The 22,795-nt window shown below is 42.9% G+C and overlaps 1 protein-coding gene across 1 annotated transcript; it reads left to right on the plus strand.

The window, feature by feature from the left end:
• Window positions 1-20,690: 20,690 nt before the first annotated feature.
• LOC115379912 (trace amine-associated receptor 13c-like) lies at window positions 20,691-21,889 on the plus strand. Its single transcript, XM_030080878.1, has 2 exons — window positions 20,691-20,863; window positions 21,070-21,889. The coding sequence occupies exons 1-2, from the start codon at window positions 20,691-20,693 to the stop codon at window positions 21,887-21,889; spliced, it is 993 nt and encodes a 330-aa protein (XP_029936738.1).
• Window positions 21,890-22,795: the final 906 nt, after the last annotated feature.

Raw genomic sequence — 22,795 nt, forward strand, 5'->3', positions numbered from 1 at the left:
ATGTACGGACAAGTTAAGAATGACATCATCAAGGCCAAGCTCAAAGATGAACTTGAACAGGAATTTAGCACCATGAACACTCGACCCTGCCTCAATCACTTAAGACTTGAATACCTTTTAAACATAGTTTTCCACCATAGTCTGCTCAGAGGAATGCAAGGCACTACTGGAGACCCTGCCCATCATGGAGCCAGCAGACCCTGCTTCCTTCACAGTGGAGGAGGTGTGATGGCAGCTGAGCCAGTGCAAACCAGGCAAAGCTCGGGGTCATGATGGTATCCCTGCACTGGTGCTAACGGACTGTTCCCTGGACCTCTCTCCCAGTATGCATCCCATCTACTGGGAGTTCCACAGGTATGCATCACTGCCCTACTGGTGCCCAAGAAACCAAACCATCAAAACTAAACCACTACTGGCCAATTGAACTCACCTCAATTGTAATTTCACTAGCAAGGACCACACCATCAACAAGATACGATTGAACGATTTATTGCGAAGTGAATTGTGAACTTGATTAACAGTCTTGTAGTTCGGCTGCGTGTGGGGAAGCTTCTTAGGGAATCCGCCGTAGCTCCCGGGCACGACGAACCCCCAAAAAGCTTCATTACTTGAGACAGGATTGAGCGGATCTGAGATCTGAATGAATGTAGCGGTGATATGCTTGAGATGACCAGTGGACCATGATTTGAATTAGATTTTGGGAATGTCATTACGGGAGGCTGAGGAAGAGTGTCCAGAGTGGCGGACTGGGGATATGCCAGGAATTGAGAGGATTTGGTGAAAGTGCTGGTGGAACCAGGAGCGAGTGGCTATGTGTCCAGATTTGGGTACAAACAGGGGATTTGATGATGAAAGGCTCTGGGCTTTACGAAATTCCGGGTAGTTCAAAATAGACTCGAAAGGATTCGGAGGTGACTGGACTTTGAAGAAAAAGACTGGTGTCAGCTGTCCTGATTGATTGGTTTTGGTTCGCTTAATGTAGTACACTATGGTGTCATCTGAAAAATACGATAAGTCGGAGATGCAAGCATGGCGATGAGGGTTGAAGTGCTGGGAGGAGGCGGTGAATTCGGAGCATCTGAGGAACTCGAAAAGGCAAGCAAGAACATGTCTTCCAGGGTTCGGCCACGTTGGGAGAACTGTATCCAGATTGAATGGTCTGGATATTGATGAATAGAAGGTCAGCAGTAAAAGGGAAGATGATGAGAGTTTTGCGCAGGCTCCTGATGTCGGTGGCCTCTAAAGAGGGATGCTATTTGAGGATGGCTGGAGGCTAGATCTGGGGTGCCACTTGGTAGCTTGGACAAAAGCTTATGTTGCTAAGATATATTTTGATGGTGAGAGTTCTGATGACAATGAGGAGTGGGCATGGTGATGAAACTGGTCAAGGTGACGATGTCGAATGATGGGAAGATTAAATTGAAGTGATACTGCTGATGATGGAGTTCCTGGATTCAATGATGGAGTTGTAGTGATAGTGGAAGAGATGGAAGCACTTCCAAGCAGTCCAATAAGGTGAGAGTGTAGAGCGTGATAGACTGTTGATGATGGAGTTCCTGGATTCGATGATCAGTGGTATTAAGGCGGGGTTTACAGGTTGAACGTTGGAGCCGAATATGGAGGGACCGTTGTTGGGTAGCTGACTGCAGAGTCTGCAATGGCATTGATGTGACATGAGCAGCTTGGAGGATGTACTGGTGAGTGACAGAGTGCCAGCTTAGATGATCCATGAACGGCATGATAGATAAGGAATTGGAACGACCTTTGTTGATGATGTCAATGAATGCCAGGTTATCGGAGTAGAGGAGGACAGACTTGCAAGACTATTCATGGCCCCGAAGGATTGCAGCGACTATGATGGGGTATATTTCGAAGAGCGCTGAAGATGTCATCTTGCACTCACTAGCAAGCTCTGAGGGCCATTCTGTTGCCAACCATCTTTGATTGTACAAACCCCCAAAACCGGCAGATGGAGCTTCGGTATACAAGTTAATGTCGTGAGGGTGAGTCAGATGGTCAGCGTAAAAGAAGATAATCCCATTCCAGTTTGAGAGGAGATTGAGCCACAGACGGAGGTCAGCCTGACTGGAACTGTGAGATGTCCAGCAGGGACAGAACAGAAGCAGCGATGGATAGCAAGTGGGAGATGAAGGCTTGCCCCTGAGGAATGATACGTGTGGCGAAGTAGAGGTGGCCTAAGAGAGAAAGAAGATGGCGTTTGGTGCAGTGAGGGCTGAGGAGGAGGGAAGAGACTGGAAGAGAAGCTTGCAGCTGGTTTGTGTCCAGTGTGACACCGAGAAATTCCAGAGATGTGAAGGGGCCCTCTGTTTTCTCGGCAGACGGAGGCACTCCTAGGTCAGAGAAGACTTCAGTGAGTGTAGCCAAACCCAAAGCTGGTGGTGATGAGGGTTGCGAAATTATGAGAAATCATCCAAGAGATGGACGAGATACGTAATTTTGTGATTAGAAAGCAGAGACTCTTTGGCTCTGGAATGGATGAAATGACTTGGGATGAGCGGGGATAGAGCAGGAGGAGGCTGGGTAGGAAGGCGCTCCACATGGGGAGCATGGAAGGGCTGCACAGCGGCGAAGATGCGGCAATAGATTTCCTTATCAAGTGTGCCCCAGTATCTTTGTTGAACTGATGAAGTCAGGCTGCTGCGTCGGAAGCAAAATGGACGTGATATTCCAGAATATCATGAGAATTCTTCCATGAGAATGCTGGTAGCCAGTAGGGGGCCTGGCGTCATGGTGCCATGAACCTCAGCTATTGCAAGTTGCCGCGACTGCTTGATGTAAGTGGCAGGTGGCGCTGGCATCCCGGTGCCAGGAGCCCCGAATGACGGAAACTGCTGTTGTTGCTGAATTAGAGCTGCGGAGGGTGCTGGCATCCCAGTGCCAGGAGTCCCGAATAGAGGAAACTGCTGCTGTTGCTGGAATAGAGCTGAGGAGGGTGCTGGCATCCTGGTGCTAGGAGTCCCGAATAGAGGAAACTGCTGCTGTTGCTGGAATAGAGCTGCGGAGGGTGCTGACATCCTGGTGCCAGGAGCCCTGAATGGAGGAAACTGCTGTTGTTGCTGAATTAGAGCTGCAGACGGTGTTGGCATCCCAGTGCCAGAAGCCTGTGCTGGAGGAAGCTGGTGCTGTTGCTGAATTAGAGCTGCGGAGGGTGTTGGCATCCTGGTGCTGGAAACCTGTGCTAGAGGAAGCTGCTGCTGTTGCTGGAATAGAACTGTGGAAGGACCCTGGCATCCCCGTGCCAGAAGCCACTCCTGGAGGAAGCCGCTGCTGTTGCTGGAATAGAGCTGTGGAAGGACCCTGGCATCCCGGTGCCAGAGGCCACTGCTGGAGGAAGCCGCTGCTGTTGCTGTAATAGAGCTGTGGAAGGACCCTGGCATCCCGGTGCCAGAAGCCACTGCTGGAAGAAGCTGCTGCTGTTGCTGTGATAGAGCTGTGGAAGGACCCTGGTGTCCCGGTGCCAGAAGCCACTGCTGGAAGAAGCTGCTGCTATTGCTGTGATAGGGCTGTGGAAGGCCCCTGGCGTCCTGGTGCCAGAAGCTACTGCTGGAGGAAGCTGCTGCTGTTGCTGTAATAGAGCTGTGGAAGGCCCTGGCGTCCCAGTGCCAGAAGCCCCTGCTGGAGGAAGCGGCTGCTATTGCTGGGATAGAGCTGTGGTTAGATCTTATTCTGTTGTACTCAGATCTTATTCTGTTGTACTTAGATCTTATTCTTTATTTTTTATTTATTTATTTATTTATTTAATCTGTAATCTGTGGATACTGCTGAAAAACTGCGAATTTCCTGCGGGATGAATAAAGTATCTATCTATCTATCTATCTATCTATCTGGAAGGCCCCTGGCATCCCAGTGCCAGAAGCCCCTGCTGGAGGGAACTGCTGCTGTTGCTGGAATAGAGCTGTGGAAGGCCCCTGGCATCTCAGTGCCAGAAGCATGTGCTGGAGATAGCTGCTGCTGTTGCTGGAATAGAGCTGTGGAGGGCACCTGGCATCTCGGTGCCAGAATCCTGAGCTGGAGGTAGCTGCTGCTGTGGCTGGAATAGGCTCCGGGGGTGCGACATGCCGTGGTTATCTTTTCTGGATGAAGAAGGGGACTTTTTTTTTTTTTTTTTTTTAATTATTATTATTGTTGTTGTTATTATTATTATTACATTTTAATTTATTTATTTATTTTTAATATACTGTAATGTATTCTTTCTACTGGAGTGCCTCTTTCTGCTGACTTTGAGCTGGAGGGTGTCGGTGCACTGTTCTTTTAACTGTGGCGGGGGCGGTGACGTTAGGACGGGACGTGGTGGACGCGGTGATGTAAACCGGAAGGCGGCTGTTTGTGTTGTGGAGGCGAGCAGTAATACAAAGTTTTGTTTTGTTTTTTGTCAGCTCTGTGAAATGCAATTCCTTAAATTTAAGTGTTTTGTTAAGAGCTGCTACGGTCCCAGCGGAGATTTCTGAGGGAAACTGGCCATATTTCTGGAGCAAACAAACGTGGAGCGTGGTAACGGTGCAACTTGCTACGTGTTCTGATGCAGAGCTGTTTCCTCGATGGCGGGGAATTTGAGATGTCTTCGGGGCGATAGAGTGGGAGAGCGGTGGCGGAGATAATGGAGGAGGAAGGCTTGGGGACGTGGAGGAATCGTCCGACAATGATAATGGGCTGAAATGATTTTGGATATTTAGGAGACATGAACTGGGTGGAATGCACACTTATGAAGGAAACTGTGTTGGCTGGACTGACCGGATTTTGGATGGCGGAAGCGGGGTCTCGGGCACCGAAGTGGCGGAGAGATGCTTTTCGTCTGGTGCTGGAACCGCGGAGAAGGGCTGATTAAAACTCTGGGCCTGATCGTCCTGATTCCAGTCGAACAAGTCGTCTTCCGAAGGAGAGAGGGAAACGAAGTCCAAACCACCTTTTTCCAGCAGAGAACCATGGCCTCGGACTTAGAAGTACTGATCCTCATCCCAAGCACTTCACACTCAGCTGCAAACTGCCCCAGTGACTGCTGAACGTTACAGCCTGATGAAGCCAGAAGGATCACATCATCTGCAAAAAGCAGGGACGCGATCCTGTCATCACCAAAGTGGACACCTTCGGCTCCTAGACTGAAAAAAAAAGTGTCCGTAAAAAGAAAACGTTGTGGTAATCTACTTAGGACATAATGAACCTACACCACCTCCTAGACTGAGCCTTAAAATCCTGTCTGTGAAGATCAGGAACAGAATTGGAGACAAGGGGCAGCCCTGGCAAAGTCCATGACTCACCATTTGTTATTAAAAATTTGTATTCAATGCAACCTGCCTCTGCTGCTGGGTTTATATCCACTTTAGCCTGCTCCTTATAATAGAATGAACTGACTATAACTGGACCCAGCAATTCACCCTCTCAACATGTCAAAAGTTATTGGTTTTTGCAGGTTTGTTACCTCCTTCTTTTCCTCTCCCCATGGCAGAGCCAAGATCTGAGGAGAGGCAGTCTTTCTGGACTCTGTTGTATATCACCTAAACTCTAGCCCAGCTCCAGTCTCAGCTAGTCATCAGTATGCTAGCAGCCCATCTGTTAATTTCCAGCCTGCTCTCCAGCCAGCTAGCCTGCAGCATGCTATTCAGCAACATAGCTACCAGCCCTCATCTTCAATGTTGCAGCATCATCCCACCTGGTCAGAGTTCATCATGCTGCTGCCCCAGTACCAGTTCCTTGAGCTGCTGCCTCAGTTCCAGTCCCTCAAGCCTGTGCTGCTGCCAAAGTCCTATGTTCATGAGCCTGCGTGGCAGGTCTCGTCACTGTTCCCCAAGCCAGTGTTGTGGCTCAGCATCCAATTACTCGTGCCAGAGTGGCTGCTGCAGTCCCAGAGCCTCCCCAGATCTCTGTGCTTATGTGGCAGCCCAGGCCCAGATGCCAGAGCTCAAGTGGCAGCCCTAGCCCCAGTTTCCAGAGCCCAAGTAGCAGTCCCAGGTCCCAGAGCCCAAGTGGCAACCCTAGTCACAGTTCCCACTGCCCATGTGGCAGCCCTGGTCACAGTCCCCAGGGCCTGTGCTGCACTCATCCCAGCCTCCCACGGCCATGCTGCTGTTGTCCTCGCCTCCTGCATCACTGGTCCTACCAGCTCAACATTTATTTTTATTTATTTATCGGCTTCTCCAAACATCGCCTTTTGACAGCTATTGGCTGGACAGTTGGAACCAACCTGATCTCACAGAAATCCGTGAAATGAGCACGACCTCTTAACAACGCATTGCGTGCTCCTGGCACATAACCTGTTATAATTACGTGTGGCCACCACAGAAACAGTGTCCACTGAAAGTCTATTAGGATCCGTGTCGTATGGCCACCACGCAAACACTGTCCACTGAAAGTCAATTTCATGTGGGTGGTAGTTCATAGATCCCGGAAGTGCAAATTTAATCAAAATAAAATAATAAAATAAAAAATAAAAAATCGCCAGTTTTCTAGACTAGGCCTACCATATTGACCCGCATAAAAGACGACCCTGATTTTAAGATGACCCCTCTTTTTCAAGACCATTTTTTGGAAAATAGGCTACTTTTTATATGGACAAAATCTTGTTTGAATAAAAAAGCCACCGGCCTGCATCAGGCGGGTCGGCCGCGGCACCGGCTGGTACCGCGCCCACCCGGTCAGGTCTGCCGGATCTGACAGGTGAGCGGTCAGTGCCGCGGTCGGCCCGCCTGGTGCCATGGCCGGTAGGAGTAGTAACATGGAAGGGCGCAAGCCAGTAATTTCGCCTAGGGCGGCAACACAGGCAGAACCGCCACTGTATAGTTTATAATGTCATCATTTTCATATTTTTCTAGTCCACAAAAATCATATTTTAAGCCATTTTGAAATCAATGAATGAAATTTTATTTTAATCTGAAAAACACCGGCGTTACCAAGGCAACGCGCTTCATGCTACCTGATGACTCCCGGCTTCTCGGCTTCAAAGACGTCACGCCGTGGGTGGTGGTTCATAGATCCCGGAAGTGCAAATTTAATCGGTATTCTGAAAAAAAGGTCTGATTATTAGGCATAACGTTGTAACCACCCAAGGCAGACTTACCACGAGCTATGAAGTTGTGTAACGATGGCATGTGTCCACAAGTCCCGTATAATATCAACTTTATTTTAAGAAAACACGTTTTATTTGCGATATCATATCACGGAGAAGCACTACATTACCCATAATCCTAGTGTTTATCAGCGACGTGTCTGATTTGACAGCTTTCATCAATAAAGTCAATCAAATCTAATAAAGTGCATGAAAGTTGATAATATGCTGATATGTTACGCCATTGAACACAACCCTTTCAGTCAGCGAAACAGAGCGGGTGGAAAACCTGTGGAAACACGTCAAAAATAGCACTAAAGATTTATATAGCCTATATAAACATTTTTTTTTTCATAACACATCTTTACTCGTGGTATAAACATAGGCTACATGTTAAGGTTATGCTTTTGCTGTTGAAAAACTACCGTATGTATGGTTTTTAAACCTAAATTCACAATGTTTATCCTAACCCGGAAGAGGGGTATCAGAACTACAATTTGTGCAGAGTTGCAACACACAGAGGTGTCCTGCGCCATAGCTTTTGTAGTTCTAACATGTTATGTCTATTATATGAAGTTGTGATCACTAATTTTGCAACCTTAATCAAAGTTTTTGGGTGTGGGAAGAACGCCTGAATGGTCAGATTTTAATTTTTTTTTTCTTAAGATAGTGAAATCATGTTGCCGCCCTAGGCGAAATTACTGGCTTGCGCCCTTCCATGTTACTACTCCTACCGGCCATGGCACCAGGCGGGCCGACCGCGGCACTGACCGCTCACCTGTCAGATCCAGCAGACCTGACCGGGTGGGCGCGGTACCAGCCGGTGCCGCAGCCGACCCACCTGATGCAGGCCGGTGGCTTTTTTATTCAAACAAGATTTTGTCCATATAAAAAGTAGCCTATTTTCCAAAAAAATGGTCTTGAAAAAGAGCGGTCATCTTAAAATCAGGGTCGTCTTTTATGCGGGTCAATATGATAGGCCTAGTCTAGAAAACTGGCGATTTTTTATTTTTTATTTTATTATTTTATTTTGATTAAATTTGCACTTCCGGGATCTATGAACTACCACCCACATGAAATTGACTTTCAGTGGACATACGACACGGCCATACGACACGGATCCTAATAGACTTTCAGTGGACACTGTTTCTGTGGTGGCCACACGTAATTATAACAGGTTATGTGCCAGGAGCACGCAATGCGTTGTTAAGAGGTCGTGCTCATTTCACGGATTTCTGTGAGATCAGGTTGGTTGGAACACATGACAACCGCTCATAGGACTGGCTGGGGCTGCAGGTTTGTAGAATGAACATGAATCTGGAAAAGACTGGGTTTAGATTTTTTTCGTCCTATGCATTTGGAATGAACTGTCCATTTTGCCTTTGTTATTATCTTGTTTTTTGTTCTTATTGTGTTACTATGATGGAATTACTGTAATTATCACAATCAATATTGTACAATTTGAATTGTTTGTTTTCTTGATGCAAGATACTAAGGTCTCCCTTGAAAATGACATCTTGATTTCAGAAAATTCTTGATTAAATAAGATCATTATTATTAGTAGTAGTAGTAGTAGTTTGGGGTTTTTTGTGTTTTGTTTTGTCATTATGAGGAACATAGGACAGCAAAAAAGTGATGCAGGTGAATACAATGATGCGCAGAAGGGGACAGAGGAGGGATATCAATGTCTTGGGAAAGACGGAAGGAAGAACAGGAAGAGAAGAAGGGCGGAACAAAACTGGACAAAAGTGATAAGAAAGAGATACGACAGAGTTTTGTTCAGAGAGCTGCCAGACCTCAGCAGCTTCTCCTCTCCCCTCTCTCTCATGATGGAGACCCTGGAAGGAGCTGAACTCTGCTTTCCACAGCTCCTCAACACCTCCTGCAGGAAGCCGAAGCCTCCAAGCTCCGAGGCCATGATCCTTCACATCCTGCTGTCCTTCATCTCTCTGCTCACTGTGGCTCTCAACCTGCTGGTCATCATCTCCATCTCCCACTACAGGCACAGATACAGGCTTCTAATAGCTTCACCTTAAATGTTTTTGTACTGCTCACTAACAGACAGAAATGGCTTTAGAATAGATGATTTTTTGATTAATACATTCAGAAATTTTAACAGTGGATTTCATCAGTGATTATTGGGCATTAAACATGCTAGGGCTTCTGTTATTATTAGCCCTTCTGGTAATACTACTTTTTAGACTGTCATTGTTAATATAATTTTTTCTCTGCAGGCAGCTCCACACCCCCACCAACCTCGTCCTCTTGTCTCTGGCTGTCTCAGATTTCCTTGTGGGCCTCTTGCTTATACCAATTAAAATCCTCCTCACATGGGTCTGCTGGTTTCTGGGGGAACATATGTGTGCTTTCCGTTATTGTACCTCCTTTTTTGTTACCTCTGCCTCAGTAGGAAATATGGTGCTCATATCAGTCGACCGCTATGTGGCTATTTGTCACCCTCTGCATTACCCCACTAAAGTCACTCAGAAGAGAGTTAAAATCTGTGTTTGTGTGTGTTGGATTGGTTCTGTTCTCTCTGCGTGTTACATTCTAAAGGATTTACTGAGGCAACCAACTAGTTATATGTCTTGTCATGGAGAGTGTGTGGTTGTTATTGACTACATCACAGGAACTATTGACTTTGTCTTAAACTTTTTTCTTCCCATTACTGCCATCATAATTCTGTACATGAGAGTGTTTGTGGTGGCTGTATCTCAGGCTCGTGCCATGAGATCCCACATTGTGTCTGTCGCTCTGCAGCCTTCAGGGACTGGAACTGCTATGAAATCTGAGATGAAAGCAGCCAGGACTCTTGGTCTTGTTGTAGTTGTGTTTCTTATATGTCTCTTTCCATATTACTCTCCCTTTCTTGCAGGACAGGATTACAAAATTGGTCCCTCATATTTGTCCTTCGGGATTTGGCTGCTGTTAAGTAACTCCTGTGTAAATCCTGTGATCTATGTCTTTTTCTACCCCTGGTTCAGAAAATGTATTAAACACATAGTTACACTTCAGATCCTGCAGCCTTACTCCTCTGAGGCCAACATACTGTAGAGAGGCTGTGCAGTGACTGCACCAAGATTTTTTCTATGAATAGAGAAATGTAGTCATTTCATGTTGTTACCAGGGCTGATAGTGGAAAAAACTCCTGAGCCAGAGGGGTATGTATGCAGAAAATGACATCATATAACATATATACATTATTTGAAAATAACCCTATTAACTATCTTGTAACTATCTATTGCCACATTGTCCTTGCCTCCCATTCTCCTCCATTATCCAAGCCCAGTGCCATTTAATCTTAATGCCCTTATCGACATCTTTGCTGTCTTCCCTGGGCTTCATGAATCTGCAGTCCATCTTGTGGGTTGCAGTGCGTCACTGTAGGCTAACGAGGATCACTTTCGACGGCACATAGAGTGCCTGATTGTCAGTGTTAAGTCATTGAGTTGCCCTTGATTTCCACTGCTGTGATTACTTTCCATCTTTTTACGAGTAGCAATGGCTGGCCTGCTGAACTTTAGTGTTGTGTTAGTTTTCTCAAATTTTCTAAATATTTTAATCATTTATAAGCACAAGTCAAATGACGTCTCATATCTTTCCTGTGGTTCATCTACCTGGTCCCATGCCAGCCAGTCAGAAATCAAATCCATACTGTCTTTACAATCAGCATTTGAAAATCGTGGACAAAAAGCAAACAAGGTACCATTACTGTCACATTCTAAGTACATACACGATTAAGTTTTGCTAATTACATTGATTTGTATTATTTAAAGCTCATGTTTACATGTCTAAATGGACTTGCTTGTCAGGCTCTCTGCAAATACATCAAGAATAAAATCATATACATGTGCAATTTCTGCAATAAACGTGAAATTAAAACCACAGAAATCAATCTTCATCAGTGATCTGTTGTTTGTTCTTATTATAAACTTTCACTAGCAAATCCTGAATGATACTACTACTACTACTACTACTACTACTAATTAGGGATGCAAACAATTAATCGATTATTGATTAATTATCGATAAGAATTTACTTGGGTGAACGTGGGTAGTAGTGCCCCACCAGTCCAAGCAGGGGCGCCTTTGTACTGAGTGCTGACACCGGACGTACTGGGATGTACACGAAAATAAAACAAACATGAAGCGGTCAAAACAGAATGTAGTGTGGGACCAGCTTAAGTTGATAAATGATGACAAAGACGCCAAATGCTTAATATGTGGTTGTACTTTAAAGTACAGCAACTCCACAGTAATTCCACTGAATATGGTTGCAAAAGACATGCTGCCGATAAACATTCTTTTTTGTTTGTTTGTTTGTTTTTATTACATTTTTTTTTTTTTTAATCACAGCAAGAGGGATATACATACATAGAACACAAAACCTCCCACATCTCAACTTCCCTCACAGAAAAAAAGAAAACTTGGCAGTGTAGAAAATACAATCAAAAGTTAAGTTACTCAAAGTCCATACACACCAAGACATATTTTATAAGTGCTATAATCATGCCAAATATTCTAACAAAAAAATCTACTTATTGCACTAATTGAAAATAATAACTAGATAATTAGGTAGTCTTCCTACCATACTTCATGATGTAGGGAAAAAAATAAATACTTCATGATTTTCCTATATAAAATAAGGAATGGTCCGTTAGAGAACTAAAATGTTATCCAAACATATACCCTCAAAACAAAACAGAAACAAGACAACAAAACCAAAAACCTAACAAAACAAACAGACAAAAAAGGTGGGAAGACCCCACTTAAACAAGACAACAAGACAACACAAACCATTGCACTCAGGTCTTATCATTGTCACCATGCCTTACATTGGCCTAAGAATTATTAAAATCAAATTCTATATGAGACTGCCATATTTTTAAAAAGTTTGAGGATCTGCCTTTACTCTTGTAATAAATATTGTCAAGTGTAAGATAGCTTGAGAGTTCATTCCACCAGTGGACTAATACTGGGGGTTTAGATTCTTTCCAATTTAAAGTTATACAACTGCTTCAACAGCACCATGACATCTACCCTACACCTCAAAGCAATATGAAGTTCCAAATACAGTATGTATACAACTACAGCCTAGAGGCTTTTAAATACAAAGTTGTCATACAGAAATTTCACAGACACAGGTATGCAAAAAAATAAATAAATAAATAAACTTTTTAGTAAAACTCAAACTCTTTCAGTTCACTGTTTTCTTGTAGTTCTTCTAGTTTTCTATTGTTACTTTTCATTTCACTGATCTCCTTGTAGTTCACTGTACAAACGGTTTAGAATAGTTGGTGTTTGTTTTTACAACAGCCTTAGGAGAACCATAAAGAGTTGATACCCAATGACAAAACTTTGGACCAAAATTAAACCTTCTAAGGACAAACATAAGATATTTCCATTCAACTCTATCAATTGATTGGAGAGAATAACAGAACAGAGAGAATAACTTCTGTGAATTTAATTCATTAGTATGATAAAGAATATTAAAGTACCTACGTAAATTGTCAGTAGAGGTACGACCATGAACAAACCCCGTTTGGTCTAGATGAATAAAACTAGGCACAATTTTTTCAAGCCATAGTGCAAGAACTTTAGCAATGATTTTATAATCTGCATTGAGAACTGAAATTGGCCTATAAGAGGCACATTGTAGAGGATCTTTATCTTTCTGGTGGAGAAGGGTTATAGATGCAAAACATAAAGACTGAGGAAGACGACCTTTCCAAAAACAAGCATTGATTATAGCAATAATTTTAAGAATTGTTCTGTCTTCTGATTCCTTTTTTATCTGTCTAGCTAATAATTTGCCAGCCATCACCTTGTTCTAGATAACTTTGATTTTATCAAAGCCAATTCGCTAGCATATGTTTTAATAGAATTATATTTCAATTTAAGATCATCTAAATGCAATAATAAATTTGGATCATTAGTTAAACAATGTTGCCTCTCCAAATTAATTATATCTTGTTCAATGCGTTTCAACTCACTTGTTTTGGATGAAGAAAAGGCAATTACACAATCTCTAATATAAGCCTTCAATGTGTCCCATAGTATTGATGGGCATACTACACTATTTTGATGCACCTCAATAAAAGTTTCTAAATGAGCCTTCATGTAAGTTGTAAAATCCTCTTTTGATAGCAACATAATATTAAATCTCCAGGGTTTGGGATTTGACAATATTTTCCCAAATTCTACAGGGTGACCCAAAAAAACGGGAACTTTTTAACAATCCAATAAAACCAAGAGTGATGGAAGAAAAATGTTTTATTCATAGTAATTGAAACCTGAAAACATGCCATTTAAGAAACAATGATGGAATTTTCATTTTTTAAAAATTGTGCTGCCACTTGCTCATGTCTGCCAATATGCACTTCAAAAATTCCCGTTTTTTTGGGTCACCCTGTATTTCAAAACTCAATGCAGAATGATCTGAAAGAATCCTAGCATGGTAGAGACAATTTTTAATCTTTGACATATAATTAACTGGAATAAAGAAAAAATCTATCCTTGAATAGGATTTATGTACATGGGAATAAAAGGACAAAGCCGTCTCCTCTGGGCAAAGGGTTCTCCATACTTCATAAATTCCTAAATCTTTTGTACTACAGTGGTGGAAAAAAGTTTTCGGACACCCCATGCATTTGTGAAATATTGCATTAAGAATCACTCTTAGGTATTCAAGTGCAATTTATTTTAGTACAGTCACAGCCAAAATACTAAACAAATCCTAAAAAAAAAGCCATTAAAACTTAAAATTCACATTCACATAAAAGTCACATGGGTAAGTTGTCACATTGCAATTATCTTCTCCACCAGAGGGCACAACAAAAAAGTGGAATACTAGTTTTCTTCCTTTATATGGTCAGGTGTCATGTCCTGTCTGAGAAGAAAATAGCACATTGTGAGCTGAGGTGACCACCAATTAACCATTTTGCACAATCCAAAGTAAAAAAATATCAACTTGATATATTTCAAAATAAGCTTCTTTCAGGTAAAAATCCTAACAGTGATAAATGTGGACTTGTTAGAGGAGAGATTAAGGCATCCTGTCACACCTCAGTCATTGTTCTGTTTTAAGCTAACTTTAAGCTAGAGCTAGCTTTAGCAAACATGGTAGTTTGGGGCAACATGTCTCAGTCATTTTGGGGTTAGTTGTCACATGTGACAACTAACAAGTTTCAAAAAGGATTTACATTAACACAGACAGTCTGCTTATCAGCAGTTGTCATAATTAAATTTTTACTTTATTTTTACAGAAAAAATAGTGGTTTAAAGGAGAGGAGAAGCGAGAAGACATGGTCAGTAATTACAAAAGAAAAACAGAATATGGCAGTGCAGCACCTGACGCGATGCTGAGGGCAGTCAGGCAGGTGACCCTAGCTAATAAATCAGTCATGAGTACACTTCAATGTCAATTACCATACCTTGGCTCGGTACTGCAAGACATTCACCCCAGCCGAAATACAGAGTCAGACAACTGTCCCAACTACAGTGGTTGGGTACAAATCACCACGGCAGGTTTTTAGCGCAGAGTTGGAACTGCAGCTTGAGAAATATATTAAAAGATCAGCTGACATCTATTTTGGTTTGTCTCCAACTGAGGTGAGAAAGCTGGCTTACAAATTTGCAGTGGCACAGGACCTTGGAGGCCGTTTGGAAACAGCCGCCCAGGAGAAACCTGGGTGCAGTGCATAATATGCAAAGGATGGGTCCATGAAAAATGCACCCCTGGCAAATCAGTCTACATATGCCAGAACTGCAATTGGGATGAGTCTGACTAGTGACTAGTTTAAAAAAGGAAACAGGCATTTGAGGCAGTCTGGACTTTAATCCAGTGCATATTGCATATTATTTTGTGTTAACATTTGTTCAATGGCCATATTCAATGACTTCTTCAAACTCAATGATAAACATTGTTTGTGCCTGACTTCAGTGTTCACTTTCAAGTTAAAAAAAAAAAAGAACAACAATAATTTTGTCCTTGTTTTATTTGTTGCAAAATCCAGTGGCAACATGGGGGCAACATGTCACATGTTCACACTCTCCATTTGATTGCCTATAACTCTGCAATGACAAAAGATATGAAAATGACATGGATACAAAATATATACCTGAGACTCTGGTCTTTCATCTGGTACACATTTTTATTTTATATGATGTATTGATTCCAAGAAATATATAAGAGTGTAAAAAGTGTGACAACAAGCCCCGGTCTCCCCTATAGACCTGAGATGCATCATAAAAAGGAACACAACATATAAGACAAAAAACACCATAAGCTTGTCCCCGCCCTCCCCACCATTAGACACTCCCCGTTAATGTCCCCCTCCAGGGCCGGCTCTAGCCATGTTGGTGCCCTAGGTGAAATTACTCCCTGGCGCCCCCCATCCTGCCACTCCTCCCCACTACTGGGTGACAACCAGGAGCGCCAGATTCACTTAAGAAGTGTATTGCAACACTTAAGATATACAAAATAAAAAGACGTTTGGCTCATTCCCGTTAACCGAGACACACATGCCCCAAATCCATTACCTCGACTGAGGTGTCTTAAAAAATCAATGCTTTGGACTTGTCCTTTCAATGTATATCATGAATTAACGCGCAGTGAGGTCCATGGCTGGGTAGGCAGGATCAGCCAGAGCTTAAATCGCATAGTCCATGCATGCAAAAATATATATTAAGTAGAACTCAATATTAAAACCACTGCAAAGTCAATCAACTTCCAGCTCCAGTGCAGTCTATAAGAGCAACAACAATACATTATCAACACCACCCACTCGGATCACACACCATTAAACCTCCAAGCACAACTAAGTCTGAAAAGTCTAAAAAGCTACTGTCACTCATATACGAGCACAGACAAGACTTTATAACCAGAGAGAGAGAGAGAGAGAGAGAGAGAGAGAGAGAGAGAGAGACTTTTAAATCTCCCTGTTAGCTTTTACCTTTTCGTTATGTGCAGTGATGTGGAGCCTGAGCTGCTCATCCAGCACTGTGTCTCTCCAGCTCTTACCAAAGGCCTTCAGGCTGATCTGAGAGCGGATGTGGGCTGTGGAGGTTTGGTGCTTCAGCAGAGCCCTCGGCAGGCTGTGCAGGTCGCAGTCAGCCTCTCCCAGCCAAACGCCGCCGCTACCCACCGAGAAAAGGAGACTAAGAAAGCACAACAACTTGCTAACTTGACTACATCCACACAACCCGGTCGTTCTTTTTGTACCATTCTGTTTGAAGTAAATCTATCTATCTATCTATTCCGTTTGAAAAGTCCTCACAGTTTGTGTCTCTTCCTTTGGATTAAATCCTTGAGGTCAGGTGTTGGTTTCCCAGTTAATATTAAGTTTTTCTCCTCAAATATCAAGTTAGAAAGTCTTTTCATGGGAAATCTCCACCTTAGCTGCTAGCCAAAAGCACTGCACGCCGGTGACAACAGCATCACGAGACTTTGTGAGGTTCAGGGCCTGTCGGGATTCCCGACATTTTTCATGAAGTTCAGTTTTGTTTGGCAGTATTTTTTTTCTTCTTCACATGTTTGCAGATGCACGCGGTCAGTTCCAACAGGCAACACAACACACACCAATGAAACAGTTTTATTGGTTGATGCACAGTACACTGTATGTATTTGAATTGTGTGACGTCCTCTTTGATTGGATTAAAAATGTAAATATTCTTCTTCTCTTGTTTTATGTTTATGTACTATGGAGCCGCAGAGGGGCCATTGAGAGAAAAATAAAACACACCATGCTACGTTTTACTACGTTGTGCACTAGAAATATTTGAGTGTGAGCCAGATATAATTTGACTTGATTTTTGATTAAATTAATTTTGTATAACGGTTGTCCTCCTTCAGGCTATATATCTATATATCTATATATACACATATTTTATATATATATATATATATATATATATATATATATATATATATATGTGTGTGTGTGTGTGTGTGTGTGTGTGTGTGTATGTATATATATATATATATATATATATATATATACACATTTCAATGAAAATTCAGTTCCTACATCATTTTCCTACACATTGATTCACTGGGGTCTCCAACCTGCAATATGCTCTTTAAGTAATATCCTTTAGGAATTAAAACTAAATTAAATAGTCCAAGCCACTCCATTAGATCCTGAATGCATTCAGCCTCCCCTTCTCCACCCCGCGCCCTGGGAGGGAGAGAGAAAGATGAAAAAAAAAAGAGTCACACTTGTGCATCACGGAGGGATGGTTTTGATTACCTGTTCATAATAAGTCATTGCCTCTTTAGCATCCATGAATATCACGGTGATGTTTTGGTGGGTGATTATCAGCTTACATGGATGCAGAATACCATGCTTTACTCCCACTGCTCTCAGCTAATTTTGACATCTTTGAACGCTGCTCTCCTCTTCAACAGGTCAGCCGAAAAATCCGGGAAGATATGCATTATCTTCCTCTGGAATTTCAAATTCCCAGCTGCTCCCTGGCTAGTCAAATAATAGTTATTTTAGTTTCCAGGCTAAACAGCCTGACGATCATACATCTTGAGCTGGTTGATTGGAGTCCGGTGTGGTGCGCGATATTCACACATGGCTGCTGCCCGAGTTTGTCAGCACCAAACATTTCCCTCAAAACATTGTTCATGAAAGAAGTTGGCTGTCCACCCTCAGCTACGCTGGGAATCACAGTAATCCTGATATTAAATTTACGGCTGTGGTCTTCAGTTTGTTGAATTTTCTCTTGCAGTGTGATGCTTTTTGAGAGTAGATTGGCACATTTTTTCTCCACATCAGCCAGCCGCCTGTCATTGTCTGTAACTGCTTCTCCCACCTCTCGCAGCTTTGAAGATGTTTCTTTCATTGTTTCTTGTAGACAGTCAATTGACTCCTTTATTGGCTGCAGTTTTAAGCCATGACAATCTCCTCTCGAATAACCTCTCGTATAATTGAGGTGAGTTCTGTGCGGTCTGTGGCTGAGGAGTTCATGACAGAGTTGCTTCGTAAATTCCGATCTTTCGCCAACATTCTGCACTTCAGGATACAATGTCTTTTTGAGATGCCAGATTATGACATTGTATTGTATTAATGACTTAAATCAGTCAAATTAGATGTCTTTGAAGAGGGAGCAATGGAGACGCACTTACTCCATGCTGCAGGAACAGGAAGTCGCAGATAAACATTGTTGACGGTGAGGGATTTCGAGAGGTGATAAACTACATCGAGCCAGGCTATAATCTAGAACAACCATAACTACTCGCATGGAAGCACGTTACATGAGGAAGAAATGTTAGAGAGGAAAATGAATAGAGGGGGGAAATTCTGAGGGAAATTCAGCTTCTCAGGAAAATCGCCGCTTATCAATTAATCGATAATCGATCGATAAGGTGAATCAACTATTGATTAATGAATTAATCGATAATTTGCATCCCTACTATTACTAATAATAATGATAGTAATAATATCATATTAACAAGATTGTTCTCCTTACAGCGCAGACCAAGTTCCCAGCTAGCATTTACAGCCCTGTTTTTGCTGAGCCATGTCCCCTCCCAGCAATGCTGGTGTTGTTTCAGCCAGATTTTGTCGTCATGTTTTTGTAATAGGACACACTCCTTTGGCCAGTTAGCATGGAGAGTTGGTCCATGCTGTCTTGACTCATGATCAAACTCCTGGCAGGATTTCATTATGTTGCATGGGTTTGATTGGAAACTGAGAACCCGTTTGTGCTAAGCCACGCCCATCACCACACCCACAGTGCATACTCTGCTGCAACAACACTGTCTGTATGCCTGTCTACCTCTCATATCCACAATTACTGTGCCAATTAGTCTGGTTTTGCCTAAGCTAATGTGCACTGTCTCTTTATTGTCTAGTTAGGATAGTTGTATGTTACTGCATCAATTTCGTGGCAATGATGGAGTCACCTACACCTGTGAAGTCCCAATAACACCCCAGTCTTCAGTGCTCTGCAGAATCAAACAACCCTGTGCCCTCCCATCAGAAGTCCTACTGAAGACAGGAGGGACTTGAGGAAGGGTGCTTAGCAGGTTGAGAAAGTGACCCTTCAAAGCCCCTCTCACCTCCAACACTCTGTCAAATGTATGGTCTCTCTGGAACAAAGTTGATATACTTCACTCAAAATGCCTGGTGGAGAGGAACATTTAGGAAGCCTGCATCATTGCCTTGACCAAAATGTGGCTTGACGAGGCTGTCCTAGATGCTGAGGTACATTTCGACAACCTCACCATCTACAGGGCAGACCGAACGAGGGAGTCTGACAAGGAGAGGGGTGGGGAGTCTGCATGTATGTCAACAGGTGATCAATAACGGGTGGTGTAAAAACATCAAGCAGGTTTGGAGTAAACAGCAGTGTGTACTCCAAACCTAGAGATGCTGACCCTATCTCTTTGCCCCTTTCATCTCCCAAGGGAATTCCCCACTAGACCGCTATGTGGCTATTTGTCACCCTCTGCATTACCCCACCAGTCACATCTGTGTCTACATCTGTGTCTTTGTTCCCACAATTTTTTTTCACACAAACACAGACAAGTTTTGGTGGAGTTTGCAAGACAAAACAATTTTTGTCCACTGAGTGCTGTCCATGGTGCTGAAAGGTTTACCTTTGTAGGTGTGCTAAATGCTGAAAATGCCTAAGGTGTATGCATAAGCTCATACAGGTGCATGTGCATAAATGAGAAACATAAGGGTCCCGCATTGGGGGTTTGAAAATTTGGTAACCCAAAGCATGGTCATCAGGCAAGGACTGCTGTTCCTTGATGTTTTCTTCTTACGTCAGTACTTTTCCTGAGTTCAGAGCAGTGGCAGTGTTGTTTCTCTGATGCCCCCTGCTGCTGACCTCTAGCTGCCCCTGCTCCCCAAATCCTGTCTCTTGTCCCCTGCCATGGCCATCCTATCCTTCTTCTGCCTCCTTAACCAGGTCTTTTACTGCTGAGAACTTAAGCCATTTCCACTCATGGGCAGTCTCAACTCCTTTCTCCCAGGAAACGCTCGGCTCAGATAGGAGCACAGTCTTGGTAATCTTTGATCACACAACATTGTCAAGTCATAGTGATAGTATTTAGCGTAGACAGTTCTGGAATAATGAATTCTTATCAGATGGGGATTCACAGCTTGATGTTTATCAATTTGGGGTCACTGACATTTAAAAGGTTGACAAACACCATGCTAGGCTGTGTTGGCGGCTTGCCGTGGTGCTACCAAAGAGCTTGCAGACTGTTTTGCTGGAATGGGTCTTGTCAGCTGAGAAAGGTGTCATGTCTTGTGCAAAGGGGCTCCTGTGATGTTCAGACAACATCTCTCACCAGAACGCCAAACTCCATCACTTTTCTCTTTGTCTTCATGTTTTCTTTTTGTGGCTTAACAACAGAAATGTGTCACCACATCTCTAATAACAGGAAACACAGATGTTTGTTTTGCAAAAACATAGAAATTCATGGTGTAGAAAGTGCAAATATAGGTAGGGACAGCATCTCTCCAGAGGAAAAAAGCCACATGAAGGGAGAGAGCAGGGGGATGAAGGGAGGGCAAGGAGATAAGAAATAAATGAGCTGTGTGACAGAGAGTTTGTTCAGAGAGCTGCCAGACCTCAAGAGCTTCTCCTCTCCTCCTCTCTCTCTGATGATGGAGACCCTGGAAGGAGCTGAACTCTGCTTTCCACACCTCCTCAACGCCTCCTGCAGGAGGCTGATCCGTCCTCGATCCGAGGCTGTGCTGCTCTACATCCTGCTGTCCTTCATCTCTCTGCTCACTGTGGCTCTCAACCTGCTGGTCATCATCTCCATCTCCCACTTCAGGCAGAGATACATTTCTCAGCATAGTCTAAAATATTTTTTACATTTCTAAATATTGATTTTTATTTACAGACTTTCTGATAGAATGTGGATGTCACATAGGTTTTCAATTTTGATGTTGATTTGATTAATAATGTTTCATATTAGCTACATCTTGATTAGACTGTTTCTGCAGCTATAATATTATGGATGATATTCTCCCATTCCAGGCAGCTCCACACCCCCACCAACCTCCTCCTCCTCTCCCTGGCTGTATCAGACTTCTTTGTTGGCCTCCTGTTGATGCCGGGTCAAATCCTCCTCATAGGGTCCTGCTGGTTTCTGGGTGACTTCATGTGTGGTCTCTTTTACTATAACTCTTTTATTTTGACTTCTGCCTCAGTAGGAAACATGGTTCTCATATCAGTCGATCGCTATGTGGCTATTTGTGACCCTCTGTATTACTCCACCAAAGTCACTCAGAAAAGAGTTAAAATCTGTGTTTGTCTGTGTTGGACCTGTTCTGCTTTATACAACTGTTTGATACTGAAGGATTTCCTGAGACAACCAAACAGATATAATTCCTGTTATGGAGAATGTCTGTTTGTCCTGAACTACATTGCAGGAGCTGTGGACCTTCTATTGACCTTTTTTGGTCCCATTACTGTGATCATAGTTCTGTATATGAGAGTGTTTGTGGTGGCTGTGTCTCAGGCTCGTGCCATGAGATCCCACATTGTGTCTGTCACTCTGCAGCCTTCAGGGACTGGAACTGCTAAGAAATCGGAGCTGAAAGCAGCCAGGACTCTCGGGATTGTCATAGTTGTGTTTCTTGTTTGTTTCTGTCCATATTACTGCCCCTCTCTTGCAGGCCAGGATATCTCAACTGGTGCTTTGTTTTCAACCTTTGGAATCTGGCTGCTTTATTTTAACTCCTGTTTAAACCCTGTGATCTATGCTCTTTTCTATCCCTGGTTTAGAAAATCTATTAAACTGATTGTTTCACTTCAGATCCTGCAGCCTGACTCCTGTGGGACCAACATATTGTAGAGAGGCTCCTGAGTGACTGAGATAAGACCTTTTTTTATATGAAGCGGGAAATATGTAAGTCATGGTTCAAATTAAATTTAACTAATACAGGATGTTTTAGACATCAAGATACAATGCAAAGCACTTTGGATTGAAATGGTAAATGCATTTCTATAGCGCTTTTTCTAGTCTACTGACCACTCAAAGCGCTTTACAATGTTTTTGCCTCACATTCACCCATTCACACACTGATGGCAGAGACTGCCATGCAAGGCGCCAGGTGTCCATCAGGAGCGGTGAGGGGTTCAGTATCTTGCTCAAGGACACTTCGACACACTCTGGAGGAGCCGGGGATCGAACCAGGAACCCTCCAGTTACCGGATGACCGCTCTACCTCCTGAGCTACGCCACCCCACAAAGGAATTACAGTGTGCCAGAGGCGTTCTGTCAGGGGTCCTGACATGTTTCATTCATTCATTCATTCATTCATTTATTTATTTATTTATTTATTTGTTTATTTACTTATAGGTGTCTAATCACACACTCTTTTGAGGATGTAATGCAATACTGCAGAGAAACTCTCTTGGAGGTTCGTTTGATAAATTTAAAAGAACTTGGTAAATCTATTTTAAAACTATGCAAAAGTTAAGATGTCAACACCACAGTAAAAATGACAATATATCACTTTTAAATTAATTTATTCGGTTACTTTAATAAAGAAATATTTAGCTGTCACATCACCACATTTGTTAAAGACTGGAGCAATTGAACTCCTCCCTTTCTCCCTCCCTCTCTCTCTCTCACCTCATCTTCTTTCTGCACACATCCATATCTCTCTTTTTTTTTTCCACTTATTGATGCCCTTGTTTTTGTAAATTTTATATTGTACATTTTTGTGTTCAAACCTGGCAAATGGCATGCATTTTA

This window comes from Myripristis murdjan, chromosome 21 (genome assembly GCF_902150065.1).
Source record: "Myripristis murdjan chromosome 21, fMyrMur1.1, whole genome shotgun sequence".
Taxonomy (NCBI): Eukaryota; Metazoa; Chordata; class Actinopteri; order Holocentriformes; family Holocentridae; genus Myripristis; species Myripristis murdjan.